Source organism: Lissotriton vulgaris, chromosome 4_1 (genome assembly GCF_964263255.1).
Source record: "Lissotriton vulgaris chromosome 4_1, aLisVul1.2, whole genome shotgun sequence".
NCBI lineage: Eukaryota > Metazoa > Chordata > Amphibia > Caudata > Salamandridae > Lissotriton > Lissotriton vulgaris.
In genome coordinates, this window is record NC_141691.1 from 1,261,811,666 (window position 1) to 1,261,832,812 (window position 21,147).

Below are 21,147 nucleotides of genomic sequence, written 5' to 3' on the forward strand. Positions count from 1 at the left end.
GACACACACGCAATAAAGAAATCGACAACCTCACGTGATCGGGAACATGTCGGCCGGTTAGTCCTGCAGTGAGCTCTACCCGCTAAACCTCTGAACCGTGTTGGACTGAAAGGAAAATGCCCTGAGCTGTCTACCGTAAGGGTTTTCTCCGCTGTAAATCCCCCTCCTTACCGCGTAGCTCACCAATCGCGGCTCTTGGCCTCAGTGCTTCGTACCTCTGCCTCTGGCGTCCCTTTGCGGACGGACGAAGTGGTGTAGCTGGTTTCAGCTTCGGCAGGGTTGGGAGGAGGCGCGAGTGCGGGTTCTCCAGCTGCGCCTCCTGACTTCAACATGCTCCGCGCTCCTGACATCTCCCTATGGACAGCGCAGTGCACAGCTGGTCCCAGGCTTCGGCGGGGCTGAAAGGGGATGTAGGCGTTAGTGCTTTGCGGTCCATCTTGCCGACTAGCTGGTGGTTTTTGGACTTGGCTGACGTTCTCTCTTGTTGGTTGACTTTCTTCGTGGTGGAACTCGGTGGAGTTCATGTTTAATGGTCAGTGGGACTAAGCTTTAACTTGTTCTGCCTTACCTCTGGTTTACCCTTGGGTCTATCCTGCCTGATTTATAGGAACCAGGTTTGAGGGTGCTGGGGCCATCGCTGGCAAGAGGTAATAATTAGGAGGCAGCCTGGCTGGAGGGGGGGTCGGGTCGACCCCTTGTGGCTCTGGGGTCAACAATTTTAAGCTGCACACAGCGTTGCTGCGAAGAGGTGGGTAGCCGCTAGGATTTTCTTTCGGGGAACTTTGGGAAGAATCTGCTGTAAGTGACTGCCCCAAGAAACACTGACAAATGCCTCAATAGAAGGAGCTAAGAAGAGGGGTCAAGTTGAAGTAGAGCTGAAACCTCTATCCCGGCTTGAAGCTGAGCGGGGGAGATATCTTATTACGATTTCTGGCTCTATTAATTCGCCTTTATCAGTTGTCACCACTGTCTCTTCCTCAGTCCCTCTCATGAGCCCTAGACGTCTTAAATGAGCACCTATTAGCGATCTGCCCTTGGTACAACATACCTCTCGGAAGAGGGGATCAGTCAGAGACAAAAGTAAACAAGTGGGTTTGGTTACACACAGACCAGCCATAGTTCCTCCCATAGTAGGAGCTAATCCTGATACTACAACTAAGTCTACAGTTCCACTAGTGCAGACTACGGGAGTTGCAGCCCCAAAAGAAGGGAAGGGGAGTGAGGCCCTTTGGCGATATACTCTAAAAAAAAAAATATTTGGGTTTAGGACATTTTCAGATATTTCTACTGGGATTCTGCCCATCCCCGGGATTGGAAGCGGTCGTAAAAAAAATGTGTAAGAAGACAGGGGATAAGACTTCTCTTATTTCTGCTCTATCTCAATCCTCTTCTATATCCCCACTGTTACGGCAGTGGAAGGACTCTACTCAATTGAGAATAACTCCCTTAGATCTTTCTTCATGGTGCTCCCGTCAGATCAGCTTACCCGTCAATTAAATATACCTCGGTTAGAAAGGCAGTTGGCATCTCAAGCCACGCCTCTCCCCGGGAAAATTGCAGATCCTAAAGTGGCCAATACAGGAGAAGGAGAAATGACTGCGACTGCACAGGAAACTGATTTGAATTTTCCAATTTCAAATAGATATTGAGTCTTACGTGTCAGGTCTGAAGAGCAGGTTATATGTCCTGAGGAAGTTCCTCAGGTTTCCAAGCAGTATTAGTCTCCTGGTATTTGTCTGGATAATCCATCTTGAGTCGAATAGTTCCAACCAATCAGAATTGATGAAGATGCTAGGGAATCTTACCTCGGAGATCAGGTGTAAATTCTATATTTCGGAAAGGAATCAGGCAAAAATCCAAGACACTTGTGAAGAGTTGGAGGTGAAAGTCTCTGCTATTATGGAGAGGATTTGTCTGGTAGAAGCATCCATTGAGGCTCTAAATAAGGAAGTGGAAGTAAATCGGGCTGAAATCCAATCCTTAAAAAGTTGTGAAAAATATATGATGAATAAAATTGAAGCCTTAGAAAACAACAGCAGGCGTAACAACATTAAAGTGCTTAATGTCCAAGAAGATCGGGAGGGTGATGATAATAAAAGTTTCTTAATAGTACTGTTAAAAGAGTTTATCTCGACTATTTATTCCCTAGACCTGGAGGCTGATATTCAGAGAATCCACTGGGATCCATTCACAAAAAATAATAATAGGACAACACCCAGAAGAATTTTGGTAAACTTTAAAACATTCTTTCTGAAAGAGCGGATTTTATCTGAAGCACTCAAAGCTAGCTCCTATTCCAAGGGCGCCTGGTCTTTTCGAAGCAGTTCAGATCTGTCTAGAATTACCCAAGACTAGACAATGGGAACAGGGGAAGTTTATACTGACTTTAAGATCATTAGGGGCGACAGCGCAATTGAGATTCCCCGCTCTGCTAAAAGTAATGTGGAACAATAAAATGACCAACTTTAAAGATCCGAAGGAGGTGGGAAATTTCATAGAGCAAATAAAGGCTTGGTTCGAAGCTGATTCTTGTAGTGTAATATAGTGTAATATATATGTTTTCCGGAGGGGAGGGGAGGTAGCTTGACTCGGCGGGCTATCATCAAGCCCAGGCAATGTTAGGGAGAGTTCCCATGGGAGGGAGGGCCCAGCTCGAGGAAGCTAATTCTTTACTTCTTTTTTTCACTGGGTGGGGAGCAAAATAGGGAAAAAAAAGACAAAAAAGGCCTAATTTGTCAAATAGACAAAATAGCTAGCATATATAAAAGTGGGTGAATCTGTAAACAACTTATCGTACTGGCACTCTTTCTTTAACTTCAATTAAACTTCTAACGTGGAATGTTAATGGTTTAAGGGTCTTAATTAGACAGAGGAGAAGCTTCCAATATCTGTGCCAGTCTGAGTTTGAAATTATCATCCTTCAAGAGACCCACTGAACATGTGAGGAATGGAAATGCATTTGTGATAAGCAGAGATGGATTGATTTCTCCTGTCGCACAACACAATCTTGTTATATATGACTTCACATACATAAAAGTCCAATGATTATTAAATAAGTGAGTGCGTAGTTAGTGCATTTATTTTGTGGTGGTGAAAGGTATCCACCCTCTACACTTATCTCTATTAGAATAATGGCAACTGGTTTCGATGGATCCCTGGATGGCCTACCAACCTGAAGATATCCCTGTGCTTGGTCAAGAGTAGCTAAGGTTCTCGACACTTTTGTCTTCCAACAGTCGTTCTCCTAACCTATTGTTTTGGGTTATTCACAGAATATTTATTTTCTGTCAATTTTTTGTTGAAGGGTTGTATTTGGAATCATTTAATTTCAATTATCGCAAAATGATTCACAAGTAATAGATCTTAGATCTTAGAAAATCCTTTATTCGATTTCAACTTTTTATAAAACCATAAAAGCAACAGTTCATTTAGAAATATACAGACATACTTAAATTAAGAACAGCTAATACATATTCTTTTGCTCAATATACTTTTTTAAAAAACCCAACATGATTCACAAGTAATAGACAACCCAGGACTATGGACAAGAATTAAAGCTGATTAGTAATAATAATACTTTCGATTTCTACATAAAGAGTTAAATCCAGAGTTAAATCCAGGTAGGAATCAACAAGTAAAATTGCCTCCCCGAATCGCCCCCTTCACCATATTTAGAGCGTAGGAAATTTCACAAGTGGAATCTCCTCTGTATTTATAACTTTATTCAGAAATTAGAATATTTTGTATTACCACCAACTTTAAACATATATCTAAAAATCAGATTGCCATTTTGCATAATTTCTAGGCCTGGATGAAATTCCTGTTATACCGGCGTAATATCACATAATGTCACAAATTTTGCGATATGCTTGTTGCATGAAATCCCCCACAATGTGCCATTATGCCACATACTGTAATTACGACATGTTTGCAGTAAAGTTTTTGGGGCCTATTTCCGAGCTGGTTTGAATAGCTATTGGCCCATGCTACGTGGTGCTAGAGCGACGCAAACCTTAAATCAGATTTATGAAGCCACGCAAGGCCACTGTATGTGTCCCTTAATGGCTCCATAATTCTGGATTAAGGCAATGCAGCGCACATCCCTGAATTGCCTTACTCTGCACTGGTAATGAGTTCCTTAGGTGTTGCACAGGTGTTCCCATGCAACTCCCATATTTTTTTTACACATTCACAAATTTACCAGGACTGGTGAGCCTGGGATTAGGCCATAAGATAACGCCTTTCTGGGAGAGGCGTAGAGAGGAGAAATATCTATATTTCTCCTCGTCACTTCCTCTTTCTGTGTGCTGCATTCTGCAGCACACATAGAGAGAGGAAAATGCCTCTCAGATTTGTGTTTGTGCAGGAAGGTGCACAACAACAATCCTGCATGCAATGCAGGCACCTTTGCACCATTGTGCAAGGGTGCCTGTGTTGGCACTAGGCTGCCAAAAGGGCGTCAGTGCAGGGAAAAAGGCATCAAAGCGCCATATTGCCTGAAATACAGTGTATTCCTGCCCTTTCCATGTCATGCTCTGCACTGCATGTCTTTTTCATAAATAGACACCTTAGTGTGGGAGCTCAGGAGCGTCTTAATCTATAGGAACATGTGCTGCTGTTGTGTGTGCCTCTTGTGTTTTGTGCTATTTTTCTAAATGCCGGTTTTCCATTTTGCATAGTTGTGCATTATTTTGTGAAATCACGCAAAAGCAAGTTGTGCACATTTTGAAAACCCCTGATAATTTGGGTAAAAGCTTTGCACTTATTACAGGGGTCTAAGTAATTCATTATTAGTTGCTAAATTAATTAAATTAAATTAAATTAGTGGCCGAGACGCCCACGGGTATTCGCCGCGCTCTACAAATGTCAATAAATAAATAAATAAATATGATTAGATTCCATTCAACCCCCTCTCCGCTATTCTGGAAAAAGTTTAAATTATGTGCTCCTCACACTTTGATGTGGATACAAGCAGTGCTTATTTTGTCAAAAAGTACGTGGAAGGGGCTCAGGTTTTTCCTTTCATTCGCCAGCATGCTAAATGACAGGGTTGATAAATACCACTGCTAGCTATAGCCTTGACTTCACCTTATCGGCCTCATTTACAACAATTTGACGTTGGGCAGCGCTGCATGTCACTTTGCTGCTCTGCGTCAAAAGAAAAGGGCAGGAATATGCTGTATCTATGTGATACAGCGCATTCATGTTCTCTTCCTGGTACACACATCGATGCCTAGCACCAATTCAGGTACCCTTGCACCATGGTGCAAGGGTGTCTGCGCTGTAGTACAATTGTTTTTGTGCAGGAAAGGGCACCTTCCTGCATAGAAAAAAAGTTCAGTGTAACCTGGGGTGGTGCACGGTTTTGACGCATTCCCAGATTCACACTGTGTTGTAAATCTGGGAATGCGTCAAATACCATGGGCGTTGAGTGAGAACATCCACCGCTCACCCATGGCACTCCTCCCTGGTGCAGTGTGAGGCAACGCAGCGCTTGTGCTGGGTGGCATTTTGTTGCATCGTAGATATGACTCTAGGCTGCGGGAACGTCAATAACAGTGACATTCCGGTGACCACAGGGCCCCCTATGCAGTTTTCTGCCGCTAAGGCAGCGATAATTGTATCGCCTGTCTTGATAATATGCCCCAAAGTATTTTATTGATGAATCTGCTAATCTGTTTGACATGCTGATGGTGACAAAACGTAATCTTGTTGAACCCAAAATGAATTGGAAGAATCTTCATAAGATTTCTAAAATTTTCTTTGCAGCCAACGTTAAACAAAACTGCTTGACAAGCCGGACGCCCTTCCGTGGATGCATGAGAAACCTCGTGCTGACAAAAGGACAACACATCGAGGTGCAGGACTTCGGCAAGGCCTTCGAGCACCCGGGAGTCTACCCACATTCTTGCCCCGCAGCGGACATTTAAACCTCGGAGACACCTCCATCTTTGATGCACATTTGTAATGAAGACATGTCAGAGGAAACCCAGGCCTCCTCTTTTTTAATCATTTGCTCTTCAACTCAGGATCAATATTTTAGCCACGTGTTTTACAAGTACTTTTTAACTAAAATACATTTGTTCAACAAATACCTCTACTGCAATGTTAACAACATAAATAGGGTATACGTTTTCATTTTTATTAATCGTTGTTTACAGTCAATGTTCACCTGATTACTTGACAGTATTACATTTTTGTTGTATTTCGGTCACCAGGCCATTTTCCACAAAGACAATAAAATTAGCATGATTTTCAACTGTGGACCCTATTAGTGTGTCAAATGGGATTAATAGTTAGCAATTAATTGAGGAGAATTGTACCTTAATACTGTTGTGGTATATAAGACATTAATATCCAGATGAAAGCTAACACTTACTGCAGAGAGAAAAGGGGGCATTTGTACAAGTGTCACTTGTTTTGACGCTCTGGTGGCATAGTGCCATTTCCCATATTTACAAGGTGGTGCTAAACCACTTTACATGGCCTAACGCCAACTTGTAAATATGCCCCTTTCCACAGCAGTCCTCTGTGCCATAGGGGAGTGCAATGGGTGTTGCTGTGGGTGTTCCACCACAATACCCTTTGCTTTTTGACGCTGCTCCAGATTTACAAGGCTGAAGCATCTCCAAAAACTGCGCCATTCAAATTCCATGGATTGCCAGGCGTTAGAATAGCGATACGAGGTCCTCCTTTTTTTCCTCTTTTCATGTGTGCTGCATTCTGAGACACACATGGAAAGAGCAAATCACAATGAAGAATTGTTTATGTGCAGGAAGGTGTCCCTTCCTGCACATAAGCAATTGCCCCTGCAGCATAGGCACCCTTGCAACATGTCAGCAGGGTGGCTGCCCTGGAACTAGGCATTTTTTTGTACCAGCGCTAGGGGAAACAGGGGTGCTCTGTTTTCTTGTGAATACAGCGCATCCCTGCCTTTTAAAAATGTCAGAGCGTGGTGCTGATTTTGGCGCAGTTCTGTGATCTGCCATTTTTTTTACATGTGCCCCTAGGACTTTATCACATGATGTTGGGAGGCTGTTCGCTACAGAGAGGCTCATTGAAAAAAACATACAGTAGAGTTGTGTTCAGTGAGCAAGTAGCTTCAACTATTCACACACATTCTGCAACTTTTACATGCTTACGTGCCATGACGTCAGCCAAATCATGATCGAAGTACCTCCCACACAGGTATTATTATATTCAACACCCTGTCAATCATACACTCCAAAGAGGTGCTAGGATACTGATGCAAATCAGAGCGCTTTGAGGCTCTGGCGGTGTATAAATGCTATAAAATAACATAGCTGCAGAAATGTGGCTCTTTTTTATTTCAAATCGTTTTTATTGAGTTTTCCAAAAATGAATGGATAAGTAAATAAGCACAATGATAATAATAGACAATAAGAAATGCAAAGAAAATAGAACTAAAACCAACAAAACATCAGATTACTCAAGGGCCTTTCCATGGGAGTCGTATTGAAGCTGATTGACATACCTGTGGTCAAACAATAACAGTTACCGCCGAATAGCAGTGAAAAATTCTATAAATTACAGTGGTGTCGTGTAAGTACAATTACTACTAATAACATTAGAATACATTATAAAATACATTACAGGTGCCGTACATTTGAAGTTGCATTCGGTGAGCATTACCTTGTGTGAAGTGTGAAACAGTTAGATTTGCCATGAATAGGGACTCCAATAGATTAGATCTGCCATAAATAAGAACTCCAATTACAATCTTGAAAAGATAGAAAAAGAGATTGCTATACTAGAAGAGAAGCATTTAATATCCAGAGACACATCAGTTTTAAATGAAATAGTGAAAAAGAAATCTGAGTGTAATAAAATAGTAAGTGACAGGGCAGGGAAATGGATAAACAAACAAAAAAGTATGAGGCTTTGTGAATCCAACAAGGCGGGGAAGAGCTTAGCAGCATACTTAAAATTCAAACAGCAGAAGTACACGATTAAGAATCTAATCGACCAAAAAGGTTTAGTCCACTCTGACCCTAATAAAATTACAGATATTTTTGAAAATTTCTACAGTACCCTATATAGTAAGATCCAAGATCTGGATAGTACAAAAATAGAGGACTATCTCAATAAATGTATTCTGCCCTCCCTCTCAGAGCAAGAAAAAACTGAAATTAACAGCCCAATCTCCACTATAGAAATAAAAGACATGATTAAGGCCCTTAAAGTAGGGAAGGCCCTGGGCCCTGATGAGTTTAATGCCAAATTTTGCAAGTACTTCTCCTCGACACTGACTCTCCCACTTCTAAACGTGTTCAACTAATTTAGGGGCATATTACCAACAACTAGCGATAATTATCGCTATGTTGGTTTAGCGGCAATATTATTATCGCCGAGCTGGGGCGATTTTTATCGCTTAGGAACCTTGCTATTATCAAGGTTTATCTCCTAAGCGATAAAAATCGGCCGAAATACATGAATATCGCTGAAAAGTCAGCAATATTCATGATTACCGAGCTAATGCTCTTAGCCATGTTATCCACCTACCATTGGATAACATGGCTAAGAACTGCTCAGGGGCAGGTGTTAGCTTTTGGAGATATTCGCACTTAGCGCGAATATCTCCAAAAGTTGGTAATAGGAGATAGCGATGTTAGCGACTGTTTTCAGTCGCTAACCTCTTGGCACGCCCACTTTGCATGTCATTAGTGATAAATATCACTGACATGCAAAGAGGGGCCCAAGATGGTCGCTATCTCTTACTAGCTGTCTGGTGTTAGCGACAGGCAGGTAATAGGGAGATAATTGTATCTCCGCTTTCTTGGCTTTTAAAGCCAAAAAAGCGGAGATAAACCCCCGTGATAATATGCCCCATAGTCACTATGGTCAGATTACCGGGACGCCAGCAGAAGCTGTAATTCCCAAAAAGGGAAAAGACCCATCACTGAAAACTATAGGCCGATATCACTAATTAATTTAGACTGCAAAATGTACGCAATGATCCTTGCTAAGCCACTCCAAAATATTTTACCCAAACTCATCCACCTTTCACAAGCTGGCATTTTGAAAAACAGACTTTCTAGTGATAATACTCACCAACAGTTGCTTTCACTTTGGATGCCGAAAAGGCTTTCGACAAAGTTGATTGGACCTACGTACTTGAAAGCAACACTAGAAAAATTCAACTTGGGTGAGTACTTAACACATATGGTTATGGCTCTTTATTTAAACCCCTCAGCCAGGGTAAGAGCGGGAGGATGGCTCTCATCTTCCTTGAAGTTAAAACAGGGAACTAGACAAGGCTGCCCTCTTTCCCCATCTCTATTCCTTCTTGCAATTGAGCCCTTCCGCTATCAGCTTAGGAACAATAACCAGATCACAGGGATACGTTTCAACAACTGCACGGTCAAAATAACTGCCTACGCAGACGAGGTATTAGTTGTTATAGAGAACACGGAAGCTGCTATCCCTGCTCTTATGTCTTCAATAGACGTATTTGCCTCAGAATCAGGCTATAAATTAAATAAGGACAAAACCGAAGTTAAAATCCTGAACAAAAAAGGCGGGAAAGAAATTATTGGCAACTCGGGTCTTCTGTGGCAACCTAACTGCTTTAAATATCTTGGCTTAGACTTTACAAGAGATCTGATTACCCCCCTCCAGACCAACAAAAATGCTCTCTTCAAGAAAATCTCTTCATTACTAGATGGTTGGTCACCTACATTTTTATCTTGGTGGGGAAGAGCTGAGACATTAAAAATGATGATAAGTCCTATTGTTAACTATCTGGCCAGTATGCTACCAATGACTCTCTGAAATGATTTCCTGAACAGGATCTATAAGCTTTTTAACACGTTCCTTTGGCAAGGTAAGAGACCCAGAATATCTATGAAAAAACTTGAATTGCCCAAAGCGGAAGGTGGTCTGGGCCTTCTGAACTTTAGGAACTATCAACCTGCATTTCTTTGTAAACAGGGATCTAACTGGCTACTCCCCCAGGCGGACTATACACCTGTCTGGTTGGACATAGAAAGATCAATCATCAACGATATGCGTTTGTCTGCTCTCCTATCCATGGATATATCCTCCATCCCTCATACTAAATATATATTGCTTATAACTAAAAGAGCCCTTTTACATCTAGAAAAATTGTCCGTACTAAAAACTAACAAATCCAAAGTGGCCTCTCTCTGGCATAACCCGAGCTTGAAGGTCGATGGAGAGATGCTCTATTGGGAACACTGGTCCAAAAGCGACAGAAATCTAGTCAAAGATCTTTTTACAGGGACCCTCCCCCTACCTTTCGCCAAGCTTCAATCTCAACACTGATTACGTCTGATAAATTTTTATAAATTCCTAAAACTAAAATCACTCCTCACGTTGCGTTCTATTATGCCTTTCGATCCCTCGATTCTCTCAAAGTTGCACCAGCTACTAAAGTCAGGTCACACCGTTTCTAAAGTTTATACACTTCTATCACCTAAGGCTCGCAAATCCCACAGGAAATGTGAAGCAAAATGGGAAGCCAAAACTAACTATAGCAACATACCATTCAACTGGGAGAAGATCCATATCACCCCCTTTTCAAATAAAATCTCCCCAATACTATCGCAAGCAAAGCTTATGTTAATAAATTGGACATATTGGATCCCTGAGAAGATCTTTAAACTTAAACTCAGCCAAAGCCCCACATGCTGGAATTGTATGTTTCAGATTGGGAATCTTGCCCACATGCTCTTCCTATGCCCTATCTTTCAATCTTACTGGGATAAGATCTACGAATGTATAAACAATACTTTCAACATGCCCCCCCAAGGGAATTTTCTTATAATCTCCTAGGTGTCCGGGACCCTAAGATCAAAGAGGTGAATGACTGGTATTGATTAGACCTCATGCATACATTAGCCTGTAAAGTTGTTTTGAGTAAGTGGAAAAATTCCAAAGAAGTCTCCTTTAGGATGTGGCAAGAATAGTTATCCTTCCTAAGAGGAGCTGACAACGTTGCACTCTATGCCTGTCCTTGGCGCAGGTCATACAGGAAACTTTAGAAATGTGGGGGCATATTATCAAGTGGGTTTATCTCCGCTTTTTTGGCTTTAAAAGCCAAGAAAGCGGAGATAAAATTATCTCCCTATTACCTAGCTGTCGCTAACACCAGTGATCGACAGCTAGTAGGAGATAGCGACCATCTTGGGCCCCACTTTGCATGTCAGTGATATTTATTACTAATGACATGCAAAGTGGGCATGCCAAGATGTTAGCGACTGGAAACAGTCGCTAACATCGCTATCTCCTATTACCAACTTTTGGAGATATTCGCGCTAAGCGCAAATATCTCCAAAAGCTAACGCCTGCCCCTGAGCAGTTCTTAGCCGTGTTATTCAATGGGAGGTGGATAACATAGCTAAGAGCATTAGCTCGGTAATGCATGAATATCGCGGACTTTTCAGTGATATTCATGCATTGCGGCCGTTTTTTATCGCATTTGCGATAAACCTTGGTAATACCAAGGTTTACCTGCGATACCTGTGATAAAAATCGCCGCAGCTCAGCTGTAAATTTTTGTCTCTAACCAAGCAATAGCAATAATTATCGCTATTGCTTGGTAATATGCCCGTGGCTCTCTGATAGTTTTGTAGTCACAGCTGTTTGATATTTGCATAAAAGGGACCTTTTCCCTATGCCATACTTGGTTCTCTCTTTCTCCTACTTTTACCCTCCCTCCTATGATTTATTCCCTCTAAGGTTTTGACAGCCAGTGTGTTTGCGTTTGTAAATATATCTTGCATAAGTCCTCCAATAGTTCTATGTAAAGCTCTCAACCGGCAAAGTGGCACTACAGAAACAATCATAAATAAATGAAAAGAAAATGTGGACATGAGTTTTCTTATATAGAAACATAATAAAGAAGTGCTTGGAGTGTTATTAACCCTTGTGCTGCCGTATGTCACTTTTTCCCATATTAAAAGTGGCGCCCTGGCAAAGCAAGGAGCTTGTAAATAAGCCCCTGAAGGCCTCATTTATGAAAAGTCTTGCATCGCTGCATGAAAGCAGTGATGCAACACTTTTCTGTGTGTGCAATGAATGAGAGATATGTCAGGAATCCTGACGTATCTGTCAGTGCAAAACCCGCGTATTGCTGGAGTTGTGTCGTAAGCATGACAAAACTCCAGCAATTCATGGGGAGGCCTATTCCCATTGCTCTGCGTGACCCTTATGTCTGCTGTGAGGCAGATGTAAGATTGTGACGCAGTAGTGCCCTAGAAGTGGCGCAGTAAAATATGATGGATTTCACTACGCCACTTCTAGGAGGCTTTTTCATGTGGGAACGCCCATCCCTGCATACATTATACCTGATGTAAGTATAATGTAGTGCAGGCATTACAAAGTGACACATCTGCTTAGATATGTCAATTTGTAAATATTGCACAACGTGGCTCTTTATTTATGCTGCTGCTGTATCACAAAAAGTGACGCAACTGTGGCGTAAAAGTGTTGCAAGCCTTCATAAATAAGACCCAGTATGTCACCTGGTTGGACATAAGAGCATTAATAATATGCTCCACTGAAATTTGGGGTTTTCTGCATGTAATGGTGTTTCTTTAGGATTTTGACTTAGGCTTAAGGAATTTTCAGGTTTTGGTATTTTTGAAATGAAGTAAACCTTCTTCCGTTTAGAAGCTCTTGCATTTTATTTTAACAGAATTTTATATAGTCGAACTTGACCCGGTATCGGAGCACTTTACATAGCACCAGTTGCATTACAGGAGGACACACATTCAATTTTGTGTTAGGCATGGGGAGATTAAGTGATTTGCCCAGAATCACAGGATGTTCAGCATCATTGCTGAGACTCGAACCCGGTTTCCCAGATTCAAGGTCGACCGCCTTAGCCATTAGGCCAACTCCTCTCCCCATTTTACTTTGTAATTTTTAAGAATGGTGGATTTTTTATCTTGACTTGATTAAACAGTGAAAGGATTTTGAAGTAGTAGACGTATGTTGAGATTCCCACTTATGTTTAGTGGAACAGGCAAGACTTTTAATCATTATATGATTAAACTGTGAAAGGATTTTGCAGTAGTAGAGGAGTGTTGTGATTCCCACTATGTTTGAGTGGAACAGCCAAGATTTGTGATCTTGATTTGATTAAACTGTGAAAAGATTTTGCAGTAATAGAGGTGTGTTGGGATTCCCACTATGTTTAGTGGATCAGGCAATAGATGTGCAATGATTTGTTTTCTTTCCTTTTCGAGTAGTAAGATCTGGTACATTTTCAAAGGCTTTAGAGGGCTATATCATTAGTGATGCAGATGAATACTGAGGGACTGAGGAAAGAGCTAGATTTATCTTGTGGTTTAACATTTAGGGCCTGATTACGACTTTTGGTGGAGCAGTGGCGCAGCGTTGCAGACCACCAAGCCACTGCTATGCCAAAGGTCACTGCCGCCTGTCCACCCACCATATTATGACTTTTCAGTAGTCTGGCGGGCGAGCAGCGTGGCGGTCCTGCTGCAGAGCCTCTTTCAATGGCAGCTGTGACTTTGAAAAAGGCCCTGCACTGGGACTGCAAACAGGGATCCTGCAAGACACGAACTCAAAACTCCATGCTGTGCAGGAACCTATGTGCATGCACTCAGAGGGGTACATGTTGTGTATGGGTTGAGGCCCAGGGAGCCCTGTAGGGTCCCCTTTGTTTCCTCTCTGCCAGGTTTTTAATAGAGGTGGAACCGTAATGTGCTTGGCGAGACTACAGTGATCCCGCTGAGTATATTGCGACCTCTGGACCGCCTTTTTGCAGCGTGAATCTTTTCTGGATTCACATGCTATGCAATATTCTGCCATCTAGTGGTTGGGTCCGGAACTGTAGTATTTTTTCATCTTTTTTTGGGGGTGGACGTCGACATACCACCATTTGGTGTCCTTCTGTGACATTGACGTGCTCCCACCTTTGGTCGTCATATTCAGATTCTTTTTTTCCGCCGTTGGGTCTGGATCATCACGGAACGAGCTCCAAGGATTTGAATAGAAGATTCTGCTCAAAAATGAAAACATTTGTTCTAAGAGGTCAGCGATATCTACATTTGACGTTCCAGTCATCGATTACAGCATTCGGAGTACGCCGAAAGGTGAAAACTTCTACGAAAACCAGAGAGTGCGCATGCAGGGGGCTCCCTGTGTGAAGTAATTGCCACCACAAGTACCCGCAGAAAGATCAGCATCCAGTTTGCAACCTTTGTCTCCCGCTCGATCATCAAAGTCAAGACTGCAATGTGTGCTCATCCTTCACCCCAAAGACGTTGAGGGTGAAAGAAAGGCAGAGAAGGGCTTACTACAACATGCAGGGACAGGGCCTTCCACCATCGCTAAAAAACCTGGGCCTCTCCAGAGAAGAAGAGGACAGTGTCGCAGAAAGGGCTGAAGTCAACAAAGACACAGACATCCAGGTCGTGATGGTCGAGAAGAAGACTTCTAAAGGGGGTGAAAGAATCGTCGGCCCCGAAAAAAAAAGTTGAAGAGTCACAAAAAAACAGACTTAAAAGCCTTGAGAGGAGTCTCGGCATTAAAGTCATCGATGACCGCAGAAGCATCCAAAGGTAGGCAGCCTGTCAGATCCTTGAATAAGGACTCCAGAATGGTAAAAACCCTCTAAAAATCGAAGACGTCGAAAGACAGGCACAATAAAGACGATTCGACGTCAACAAAGGAGAGGTCGAAACATGCTTCCATAACTGCATCGGCAAGCGCGAAAAGGAAGGCCGAAGCTCTCTGGGTCGAAACACACGCACCTGAGGTAGAAAAGTAAATGAAGCGCCTCGAAGCTGAAATGGAGACCATTCTCCAGCACAAAAAAGAAGTTTGACGACAGTTTGATACAATTAAAGATTCTGCTGAAGGCTTCTACAGGATCAGACAAGGTCGTCGAGGAGTTACAGCCTCCAATGACACCCAAACCACTCGACAAACATGAGGAAGAAGATTACTTCTTAGATGAAGAGAGGGACGTGGACGAACACACATATGTGGAGTCAGCTGCCTCAGAGAGACTCAGGACCTCTGATGGCAAGGTCTCTACACAGAATCACCAGACGTGGCAATTGATACATATCCCTCAAGACCCTTACCGCCTGATGACATTAGAATATACAATCAGGTCATAAAAATGCAGCAGAAACTCATGGAGTGCCTTTGGAAGAGGAGAAACCACAGTCCTGCTTTCTGTTGGAAACATTGATGCCAATACAATCAAGAAGCCAATTCCTTCCAATGCTATCAAGCGTGCTAGATCAAGGAAAGGAAGCATTAAAGGAGCCTGCTACATGCAAGGTTGTCACACCAAGAGGTGAGAAGAAATACAAGCATTCTTCAAAAGATCCTAACTACATCAAAGGGGCAATATTGGCTGACTCTATTATTACTTCCACAGCCAGAAAAAGAGTAAATGTACCAAGCACTGCTGGCCCACCCCCAGACATAGAAAGTAAGAGAATAGAACTAGTGGGAAGAAAGGTCGAGAGAAGTGCTGCAAACCAATAGCATATATCTAACTCAAATGAGTTGCTGAACCGTCATGCATACCAACATTGGGAAGAGGTAGGGGATCTGCTGAAACACCCACCAGAGAAGTTCCAAAGGAGGATTACCCACTTAGTGGAAAGTGGGAAAAATATTGCAAATACATGCTTAAAATCAGCTCTGGGTGCTCCAGAAACACCCAGTAGACAAATGATGATCGGCATCACGGAGAGAAGACATGCTTAGCTGAGAATCTCCGCTTTCAATCCAGAAGTCCAAAGCAACATAATAAATTCACCATTCAATGGAGAACAATTATTTGGAAGCGTGGTGGATGACAAGCTAAATCAGTTGAAAAAGACAAAGACACAGCAAGGTCATTGAGCGCTCTACAATTCAGAGGCAAGCATAGGGGCACCCTATCCAGGAGGTGGCCACCAACCAACTACCTCACACCAAGAATACCAATAAACATAGTAAGGAACAAGTCAAACACAACAGCTGGGCCAACAACAAAACTGGCAGTACCAGCAGGGAAGACAGTCCTTTCGTGGGCGTCCACGGGGAAGGAGCCAACACCAGCAAAGCGGTGGACCATAAACTACCACCTAGTGACTGCACTCCAAAATGGGCACACTTGAAGAAAACATCACAAAGTGTACCCACAGCATTACAACCTGCACAAATTCAACTGCTGGTATGCGAACAGTTCACTCAACACACAACACCAATGGGAGGTAGATTAAAATGTTTCCTCCTAGAATGGAAGAAATTAAAAACGGACAAATGGGTGTTAAACACAATACTGTACGGTTACTGCGTAAAGCCAACCAAACACCCACCCAACAAAGGACCAAAAACAAAGATACATTAGCAATTATCTCAGCTACAAGAAGAAGTGCCAGAACTTCAAACAAAACAGGCAATAGAACAGGTGCCTCAAAAGGAAAGGAACAATGTTATTTACTCAATGTGCTTCCTAATTCTAAAGGTAGATGGAACACTATGCCCAATATTAGACTTATGGTTCTTAAACAAGTACATAAAATACAAATGTTCAAAATGACAACGCTGCAGGAGGTGATCCCTCAATTGCAGCAAGGAGATTACCTGGCAACCATAGACTTCAAGGACGCCTACTTGCACATCCCCATGAACGAAAAACACAAACATTTATTAAGGTTCGTAGTCAACAAAACACACTATCAGTTCAAAGTGCTAGCATTCGGACTCAAATCAGCACCAAGAGTGTTCACAAAATGCCTAGCAACAGTAGCTGCACACCTAAGAAGATGGGGAATTCATGTCTATCCATATCTAGATGATTGGTTAGTAACAGCAAGCTCATACCATCTCCGCTAACAGCATATACAACAAGTGACAGAAACACTAGATCAGCTGGGGTTTTCAATTCATTGCAAAAAATCATTGCCAGAACAAGTAACGGTGTTCCTGGGTGCAAACTTAAACACAGTGTTAGGGAAAGCATTCCCAAGCAGCAAAAGAACATTAGCCTTGCTGAAGGAGACTCATCTCATCTCTACCAGAAGGGGCATCATCTGACAGTGAGGACAGTGGGAAAGATACTAGGAATGATTACCATACATTCATTTAATTCCCAACATCTGTCTACACGTGAGATCTTTTCAAGAATGTCTCCAACAACAATGGTCACAGTTAAAAGGGAGTTGGGAGGATCTAGTTGTTGTTACACAAAGAATTCATCAGGAAATGGCATGGTGGAACAAGCCACACATATCGCAGGGCACAGCTTTCACACAACCAATCCCAACTGTGACCATAACAGCGGATGCTTCCCAAAAAGGGTGGGGAGCACACATGAACAATCTCAAGGCGTGAGGACAGTGGATGCACCTGGATGCAGTAAAACATATCAACGTTTTAGACTTAAAAACAGTGTTATTAGCCTTGAAAGCATTTCAAAGACAAATCTACAGCATGAAAGTGTTGATTCAAACGGCCAACACAACGACCATGTTTTATATAAACAAACAGGGGGGAACAAAGTCTCTAGCCCTCTCTACTCTAGCCCAAGAGATTTGGAAATAGGCAATCCAAAAGAACATAGACATAGTAGCGATACACTTACCAGGGAAGGACAATATCGAAGCAGACAGACTGGGCAGGCAGATGTCATCATCCCATGAGTGGGAAATTAATCAATCGGAACTCAAAAAGAATTTCAGAAAATGGGGGACTCCACAAATAGACTTATTTGAAACACCCCACAATGCAAAATGCCTAAACTTTGCATCCAGGCAACAGTGTAATCAGTCCCTGGGGAATGCCCTATGGATGGACTGGTCAGGAATATTTGCTTACGCTTTCCCCCGATCCCACTTCTCCACACAAACTAATCCTCAAATGCAAAATCAGTCACATGACATTGATTCTCATTGCACGGCAGTGGGCCAGGCAAACTTGGTTCTCGGAGATAATGGAAATATCTCAGGGAACAATGCACAAACTACCAAGAAGGCTAGACCTACTAACATTGCAAACGGAAGGGTACTACACCCAGATCCATTAAGCTTGAGCTTAGCAGTATGGCTCCTGAGGACTTAGAATTTGCGCACATCAAACTAACAAAAAGTACAACGGCTGTTCTCAGGGAAGCAAGAAGACCAACAACAAGAAGATTTTATACTGTAAAATGGAAAAGATGCACACAGTGGTGCCTTAAGAAACAGCTCACAAACAAGATTACTAAAGAGAGAGCAGTTCTAAAGTACTTGACTCATTTGCTTCGCAATAACCTAAGCTACACTTCTCTAAAGGTGTACTTAGTGGCAATTGTAGCATACAAAAGAGGAGAAACAGGAATCAGTTTCTTCACTTCTCATGTGGTCAAAAGACTCCTAGAAGGAGCAAAAAGAATAGCACCACCAAAAATGGTGCCAGCACCCACATGGAATCTAAACATAATTCTAACACAATTAATGAAAGCACCATTTGAACCGCTACATATAGCAACACCACAAATGCTCACTCTAAAGGCAGCTTTCTTAGTAGCAATCACATCTCTAGGCAGATTTAGTGAACTACAGGCTTTAACATTGCAGGAACCCTACTTCCAAATACATAGTGACAGGGTGTTCATGAGTACAGATCCACATTTCAATGCAAAGGTTGTATCACAATTCCACATAAACCAAATGATCCAAATTCCAAGTTTCTTTCAAAAGACAAAGACAAAAGCAGAAAGAACTTTGCATACACTGGACGCTAAAAGAGTGGTCATGTACTACATTGAGAAAACCAGGGAGTACAGAAAGAGAAAACAATTCTCTGTAACCTTTGCTAAAAGCTTTTTGCAAAACCGTGAACCAAAAATACCATTGCCAGATGGATTGTACAAGCTATTCAAATCTGTCAGAAACAAGCAGGTGAAGAAATACTAGGAGCGCCAAGGGCTTACTCAACAAGAAAGAAGGCAGCTACAAACGCATTTCTGGCAAATACTCCAATTCAGGACATTAGTATGGCAACAACCTGGTCTTCCATACACACATTTACAAAGCATTACAGTGTGGACATCCAAATTAATAAGGAAGCTCAAGTAGGACAAAAGGCCTTACAACTTCTTTTCACAAACCAGCGCTCATCTTCCACCCAGCCACCACTGGGTGGCTGGGTGGAATCCAGAAAAGATTCACGCTGCAAAATTAATAGTTTCTTACCTGTTGATGTAGTTTTTCAGCTTGAAGAATTTTCTGGATTCACTAGCAAACCCACCTTCCTCCGCCAGAAAGATGATACAGGAGGAAATCTGTAAAAAGAAGGGCCAATGAAAAAAAAAAAGAATCTGAAGATGGCGACCAAATGTGGGAGCTTCTGGAGAAAGCATGTCAACGTCACAGAAGGACACCACATGGTGGTATGTCGAGGCCCACCAACAACAAAAAAAATAATAAATACTGCAATTCTTGACCCAACCACTAGATGGCAGAATAATGCACAGCATGTGAATCCTGGAAATTCTTCATGCTGCAAAACTACACTGACAGGTAAGAAACTATTTGTTCCCTGGCAGCGGTCTCAGGGTGACTGCCCAACTCGTAATTGGGCAGTCGGACCATCAGTGCTGCTGCGGCTGGACCGCCAGGGCTGCACCACCCTGAGTCTGGTGATCCTTGAACCACCAGATTCTTAATCAGGCCCTAAGTGTTAAGAATTACTGAACACCCTATGCTACTGGAAGTGGTAGGGTCTTGTCCTGGGGTGCTGCAGGAAGCAGTAGTTTCAGTGACATCAATGGCAGCCCAGGTATCCCAGTTGATGGTACTTGGATCCCAGAGCTCCCAGTGATCAAGTTCTCAACTCCAGCGACCCACAAATCAATGAAGGGCAGTCAGGTCTTCTGTGATGCTTTGGCATGTTTCTTTCAACAGAAAGTGGAAGCCATCTATAATAAATTCCCCAGCAGCAGATTTGCAGACATGAAGAAAAACGTGAGTACAGCAGGGCCCTCTGACGAGGCTTCCCTCAAGAAGTTTGTTCCAGCAACAGGGATTCAAGTTTCGCAGGCTAGCTCTAAAGTCAGGACTACCATTGGACCCCTGTCCACCTAGCATCTTTCATTTAGTTCCACAGATATTAGCTAATAGTGCAAGGGTGCCTGTGTTGGCTCTAGGCAACCATTGTGCACCAGTGCAGGGGAAAGGGCAGAAATGCACCATATTGTGTTAAATGTGGCGCATTCCTGCCCTTTCCGTGTACTGCAGCACTGCGTTAATTTTTAATACATATACCGCTAGAGAATGATGCAACAATTCCTGAAGATTCCTCAAATTCTGCCCATTAACACAATATTATTTATAGGGCCAATATTGTGGAAAATCTACCATTTAGCAAGCAAGATCAATAAAAACATTCGGTCTCAGATGCCTGTTTTTTTTATGTCATAATACTAACTGCTATTACTACTTTTTTTAAATAAGTGCACTCACTGGACATTGAGGGGCAGACTGGACACTGAGGGGCATATTTACCATGGGGCAGATTTATGTTGGTAATGCGCCACGTTTGCATCACGCAACTGCGGCGTAAACCTGGCGCATCCCTACGACCAATTTACAACGTGACGCATCTAGGCAGATGCGTCACGTTGTAAAGCCCTGCGCCACATGTGGCCGTTCCGGCGCAGGGTGGGCGTTCCGGAGCAGGTGCGCCTCGCAAAAGTGGCTGAGTGAAATCTATAAGATTTCACTCAGTCACTTACAGGCCAATGCTTCGTCAAAACCCTGCACCTGCTTGAAGCAGGCGTAAGGCTTGAGGCAGCATTGGACAGATAGGGCACCCCCGAGCCTTGCTGGAGCTGCGTCGCGCTTGCGACGCAACTCCAGCAATGCGCCACCTTTACGGCACAGATGCGTCACGCATCTGTGCCGTTTTTGCACCATGGGTGGCGGAGCTGCGGCGCAAAATAACTGGCGCATCCCTGGGGATGCGCCAGTTATCATAAATCTGGCCCCAAGACTTTAGGCCAGCTCAAAGTCATGCAAAGTGAGACAAAGCAGCACAAACTTTTGGAAGGGTATTTATTTTCCAGTGCAAAAGGAAATTCGGTCTGGAAAGATGCCTTCTCTTCACACATAGCTATATGTGCTGCTTTATGGTACTTTGTGCCACATT

At 42.8% G+C, this 21,147-nt stretch overlaps 1 protein-coding gene across 1 annotated transcript in view; it reads left to right on the forward strand.

The window, feature by feature from the left end:
* LAMA1 (laminin subunit alpha 1) overlaps nucleotides 1-6,264 on the forward strand; it is a 533,346-nt gene extending 527,082 nt beyond the window's left edge. Inside the window, exon 63 of the mRNA XM_086965467.1 lies at nucleotides 5,770-6,264. Within this exon, the coding sequence (XP_086821593.1) occupies nucleotides 5,770-5,930 (161 nt within the window). The 3' untranslated portion in view covers nucleotides 5,931-6,264. The remainder of the gene's footprint in view (nucleotides 1-5,769) is intronic.
* Nucleotides 6,265-21,147: the final 14,883 nt, after the last annotated feature.